Source organism: Helianthus annuus, chromosome 14 (assembly GCF_002127325.2).
Source record: "Helianthus annuus cultivar XRQ/B chromosome 14, HanXRQr2.0-SUNRISE, whole genome shotgun sequence".
Taxonomy (NCBI): domain Eukaryota; kingdom Viridiplantae; phylum Streptophyta; class Magnoliopsida; order Asterales; family Asteraceae; genus Helianthus; species Helianthus annuus.
In genome coordinates, this window is record NC_035446.2 from 135,353,211 (window position 1) to 135,359,662 (window position 6,452).

At 35.3% G+C, this 6,452-nt stretch overlaps 1 protein-coding gene across 1 annotated transcript; it reads right to left on the bottom strand.

Annotated features, from left to right (window-relative positions):
• Window positions 1-1,749: 1,749 nt before the first annotated feature.
• LOC110884133 (asparagine--tRNA ligase, cytoplasmic 1) lies at window positions 1,750-5,447 on the bottom strand. The gene is made up of 6 exons (XM_022131814.2): window positions 4,869-5,447; window positions 3,450-4,040; window positions 3,103-3,359; window positions 2,894-3,023; window positions 2,704-2,762; window positions 1,750-2,127 (listed from the first exon to the last, which is right to left on the bottom strand). The coding sequence occupies exons 1-6, from the start codon at window positions 5,352-5,354 to the stop codon at window positions 1,944-1,946; spliced, it is 1,707 nt and encodes a 568-aa protein (XP_021987506.1). The 5' UTR covers window positions 5,355-5,447; the 3' UTR covers window positions 1,750-1,943.
• Between the last annotated feature and the right edge of the window lie 1,005 nt (window positions 5,448-6,452).

Consider the following 6,452-nt stretch of genomic DNA (forward strand, 5'->3'; position numbering starts at 1 on the left):
TATAGATTCATCAAAATATGTGCCTCGTGTAACGTTAAAAAAAACGCCAAAAGCAATTTTTTTTAAAAAAACGTCCAAGGGCGGTAATCGGGCGTTTTGGGGCGTGGTTTTATGAAAAAACGCTCAAATTTTGGGCCACTACGGGTTGTCTTATGTTCATTTAATAAGGTAGACAGATGGAATTAATGAACCCAAACATTAACCATGTGTTTATTTGTGTTAAAAGACTAGCTTACACATTTAAAATCATGTAACCCTAACTCAATTAAAGAGTCAAATCGATTGACTAGTTGTAAAAAGAGGTTGAAAGCTTATAATAATTGGGTTAAATATGTAAATAGGTTTAACATGGACACAATCTGTTTAACTAAAGGGGTGTAGCAAGTCAAGCATGAATACAACATGTTTGTGAAACATACATGTTTATTATGAAACATTTTAGTAGTTACTATTATTTTTTATAACCCAAAATCCTTGATTTTGTACCGGGTGTAACCGGGTTCTTTAAAGTTCAAAAAGGCCTTTTTGTGGTGGTCCAAAAACCAAACCTATCCCTCAATACGTTATTTGTGAAGTTCCAATGGCATAACAAGAGGCTTATATCTTTTTAATATATTATATTTGACTTTTCATGAGTATACAGGTTGATAGAAAATAACGACTTATAGAAAGAAATGTGCAATCTTAATCAAAGCTCCTTTAGAATCAGAAATTCAGAATTAAACAAAACCAATAAAGTCATAAAGACCAAGCCCAATTACCATCTTGGATTAAGAAAGGGCATGACGGTTATTTGAAGTTGGGCCTAAGTAATTAATAGTTATTGTGTAAACAGACAAAATGAATTGGTTCCAGAAATAGACTAGATGGAGAGGTGCACAAACCGGGTACTTATAATAACAGGTTTCAGAAATAGAATTGGTTCCTGTTTTTTATTTAAGGGTTGGAACCGGCTATTGTTATAATTGGTTCGGTTTCGGGTACGGTTATTGAACCAAAAGATCATACCCTATTTTTCAGGTTTTTTAATACGTTATTATCAGGTTTTCTAATACCTTGTTTTCAGGTTTTTTTATTTAATATTAATAAATATACATTTGTACAATGTAAAAAAAATTGAACCCTAGCTAAAAAGACAAGCATATAGTTTAGAGTATACAATAATTGTTTACAACGGAGTAACAAGCTTAGAACATCTACAAGTTAATCACTTGTAAAATGAGTTTAGACTCGTAATTATTATATGTATTGTATCAAGTATTATAAAAACCGAGTCGGGTATTAAAAAACCGGTTCCGGCCTTCCGGGTATCAAAAGGGTATAAATTGGTTATGGTTATGGTTCTAGGTATTGGGATCAAATGCATACCCTACATATAGAATATATGGGTAGGGTCGATTCCGGTTTCGGGTATAGAATAACCAGGTATTAAAAAAACCGATTCCTGGCTTTTTTACCTGGTCCAGTTCCAGATACGGTTTTTTTGTGCACCTATAGTCCCACTATGGATAGATTTTGTAGCACTCTTTAAAGCATCTATATGCATGTACATGCATCCACCTTTATAATCATCCTACACAAAAGAATATATACAAAAGATGTTCTCAAGTTCTAATTTGGTATCAAAGACAGTTCAGTTTTGTGGAATGCTTGAAGGTTTTACATATGTTCGACCATGTTCTACTCTACGGACACGAATCAAGTACAAGATCAATTAGTCTTGTGAGCAAATACAGGTAAAACCTAAAATCAGAGAAGACAAAAGACTGTTTTTCTAATAGCAGAAGAACAAGGGTTTGTAACATCACCAATTAGTAGAAACAAAATCTTACAAGATGTGTATTCAATTCAAACTGGTTTTAGCAAATGTAAATGCTAATAAATACTAAACGCAAAAGGAATCATTTGATGTGATAAGTGTATTTGTACGGCCCCATGTATCCTTAAAGATCTGCTCTTCCTGGATACCTTGGAAAAGGGATTACATCCCTGATGTTGTCTATCCCTGTTGCAAAAAGAATCATCCTCTCGAACCCTAGACCAAACCCACTATGTTTCACGGTCCCGTAGCGACGCAGGTCAAGGTACCACTCATATGGCTCTAGTGGCAGCCCCATCTCAAGAATCCTGCATACCAATCAAACACAGGCTAACAAAAGTCAGTTCGCTTTATTAGGGCTACAAACGAACCGAACGAACACGCCTTTGTTCGTGTCCGTTTGTTAAGGAAATATATGTGTTCACGAACTGTTCATGAACCCTTACCGAACGAGAATTTATGTTCGTGTTCGTTTGTTAAGGAAATGGACGTGTTCGTTTGTTAACTTTAGGCAACGAAAGTTTATCAACACAACCTATTAGTTCATGAACACAAATGGAAACAAACGAACATTGTAACAAGCATCCATCAACCCAATATATAATATACTGGTACTTAATAAATATTTTATTCGTAATTTTGAAGTAACTAAATAAAATATAAAAACTAAAAACACTAATAAACTATCAAACACACACGAACATAAATGAACGAACGCGACCTTTGTTCAAGCTCGTTCATTTAACTAAAAAATTTCGTGTTCGTTCATTTAATAAAAGAACGAACAAAAACGAACTTCCTGCCGAACGGTTAACGAACTGTTCACTGAACGTTCAGTTCGTATGCAGCACTAGAATTCGATAGGTGGTGTTTGCTTCTCATACCTTTCTTTGATGACCTCATAGTTTTCTTCTCTTTGGCTTCCTCCAATTAGTTCACCAACCTATTAAAAAAACAAAAACCTTGGGTAACATACACAATATTGCAAAATTTTCATAGTTGTCTAAATGATTCGTCAAAAACAAACACAGTTGCAAAAAGCACCCAAGAATGCATTCAGAATGAAAACCGTACCTTTGGCACAAGAACATCCATGGCAGCTACTGTTTTCTTGTCAGGGTTGACTTTCATGTAAAACGCTTTAATCCCTTTAGGATAGTTATACACAATCACAGGTGACTCAAATTTTGTCTCAGTCAAGTATCTGCACAATAAAAAATTAAAAATCATAAGTGAACAAGTGGTACAACCGTGTTAAAACTTAAAAGTAACAAAACCAGTACTTCTCATGTTCAGATGCCAAATCAATTCCCCATTCTACTTTATTCTCAAACTTGTGGCCTTTAGAAACAGCTTCCTCGAGAATTGTAACTGCTTCTGTGTATGAAAGGCGTACAAAGTTGGTTGACGCAACCATTTTTAGCCTCTCAATAGCCTTTTTGTCAAACTTCTCAACCATAAATTCCATGTCATCAAGACAGTTGTCAAGTAGCCATTGGCAAAGAAATCTAACGTATGCCTCTGCACACTTCATATCATCCTGCATAAAGTGTTTGTTTGAATATGTATTACAGATCATCTCTGAAGTCTGAACTATAAACAAAAAAGTGCATTATGTAAGCATTCATACCTCAATATCAGCAAATGCTATTTCGGGCTCAACCATCCAAAACTCAGCAAGATGTCGTGATGTATGAGAATGCTCGGCTCGAAACGTCGGCCCGAAAGTGTACACACTACTAAGTGCACAAGCAAACGTCTCAACTTGAAGCTGACCCGAAACGGTTAAAAACGCCTGACGAGCAAAGAAATCTTGACCATAGTCAACCTTCCCATCCTTCTTTGGAATACCAGGTTTCAGTTTAGATCTCTCTTCAACCTTTGACAGATTCTCTTTCGCTTTCGTAAGTTCAGCAACTGCAGCTGTTATCTCGGGTTTACCAGCTTTATCGGACTTCAATTTGGCAACTATCTCACCTTTTTCCTTCACAACACTTCTGGCCAAATCCACATCTTCTTGTGAAGGAGGAGGATTCTTGATTAGCTCTTTTTCCACCTTTTCAGCATCGTTTATAAGCGTCGTGACCTGAAACATCTCTCCTGCACCTTCACAATCGCTAGTGGTGATGATTGGAGTATGCACATAAAGAAACCCGTGCTTCTGGAAGAACGTGTGAGTTGCATAAGCCAGCGCATTACGGATACGAGCAATAGCTGAAATCTGAAACGGTAACAACAAAGGTTATGATCGGTGATGCCTTAAAAGATATAATAACCTGCCAATATTAACATCAGAGACTCCTCATATATCTCAAACCTAGCCAAATAATATAAGAACTGCAACTAGAAAGTAAAAAAGATTAAGCACTACATGAATATAAACATTTCTGGTACTGTTTTACATAGGCTTGTAAATGAACCGAATGTTTGAACCGTTCGACAGACAGTACATTTATATTCAGTTATTTAATAAACGAATGAATACGCACAAAGTTTTATGTTCATTTAATTAAGCGAACGAAAAACACATGTTTCGTTTGTTCATTTGCGCCTGTGAACATCCATTTATGTTCGTTTATTTACGTTTAAATATTGATACAAAAGCGCTCTCTCTATATATATACACGTGTGTATGTGTGTATTATTTTTTTTAATACAAAAGTTCATTTATATTTGTTCATTTGTTTTCGTTTGTGTTTATGAATTATTCGTTTAGAATGTTAACGAACGAACACAAACATGTTCATTTTCCTAACAAACAAACATAAACAAGAATATCCTTTCGTTTAATTGTTGGTGTTTGATTACAGTTAAATGAACGAACATGAACATGCCCTCATTCGTATTCGTTCAATTCTTTTACATACCAACTTTTACTTTTACATCAACTACTATTAAACAACAGAGACCTAATTCCACCTCACAAGTCACAACATTCCTCAGTAAATAACTGCAAGCATAACAGCAATGCATACAACAAACACATTTCTAAATTCAATCAAACCAATCAACCGCATATAAAAACAAGATCCAGTGATCCAGAACTTACAGTATTAGTTCTCGGACGAAGATGAACATAATCCCTAAGAAACTCAAGCGTCAACCGCGTCTTCGGCAACGGATACTTCGCCGGATCCACAGCTCCAACATCTAATACCTTCGTAACCTTCAACTCAATCGACTGCTTCCCCTGTTTATCTTCAGGAGGCATCTGAAGCACACCTTCAACATGCAAACACGTACCAGTGGGAGTAAACTGACCTAACGGCGCAACATCGGCGTAAATAATAAGCTGCAGGTTCGCCGGACAAGATCCGTCGTTGAGTTCAAGGAACGCGAATGAGCCTTTGCCTTGTTCCCGCCCTTTCTTCACCCAACCGCCGACCTTGACGGTTTGACCGGCGAGACCGGCGCCGGAGTCGGGACGGGTTAGGATTGAGCGGATCAGGACGCGCTGGGAGAAGTCGGCTTCGGTGACGGTGTCGGAGATTGTTAAGTTGTTGAATGGTAGAAGTGAAGGTGCAGGTTCTGCCATTGTTGGTGGAAGTGAGTAGGATGACGGTTACTTGTGTCTAAACCCTAATATTGGTGGTGTGAATTTGGGTGAAACGCATATAGATACAGCCCCACTGATATTTCGTTGTTATACACGCCCCTCGAATTATGTTTTCCATATAAAAAAAATGTTAGAAACGTATATAATTAAGTTTAACTAAGTATCAAGTGTGAAAAGTGTATTATAACATTATATATAACATCATATAAATACTGTATAATAATATGTAACACTATATAACACTATAATTTTTCTGATAGCATGTCTATGATAGATGTATAGTGCTATATATTGTTATATAGTGTCGTATAGTGTTAGATAATGTTACAGTGTTTATATGGTTTTTATAGTGTTATAATACACTTCTGGATTAATGTACACTATCCCTACCCGTAAGTTTAATATAAGGAAAATATTATATACTGTAATTACTTAATTAGTAATGAAAATTTTGTATTTGTGAAAATGATATTTTGAGATAATTTTTTACGGTAAATGTAATAAGATATTTTAGGAATTTTTACGTAAATGTAATAAGATATGATAGAAATTATGGCAAGAGGCGAATCATTTACTTATTAGCTACTGATTACTTCACGTAAAGTTTTGATTTGTCTGTTTTTATTATAAATTTTATGTCAAATGACTCAGATTAAGTTTGATTTGTCTGGTTTTATTATAAATTTCATGTCAAATGACTCAGATTATAGGGCTAGAAAATGATAAATCAAATTGTTTGGTTTTGAGGGTTATACGGTTAACAAGTTTATCTTTTAAACGATAAAAGCGTACATTCTTTTTTTTAATGATAAATATTATTTTTTAATGATAAGGATTTTTTTTGGAAGGCAAATTATCATTAAACAAGGCAGCGCACAGCTGAAAGAAGTACAAAGGAACCAAAACAAACAAAGCAAAAACTTAAGAGAAACAAGACACAGGGGACCAACACTATTTCCACCAGCTGATAGAAGTGTGCTTAGATCTGTTTGAAATCCAGGCGAATATAACAGATAAAAATGAAAAATAAATAATTGTGAAATGGTAATAACACTGGTTTGGTTTGGTTTACATGAC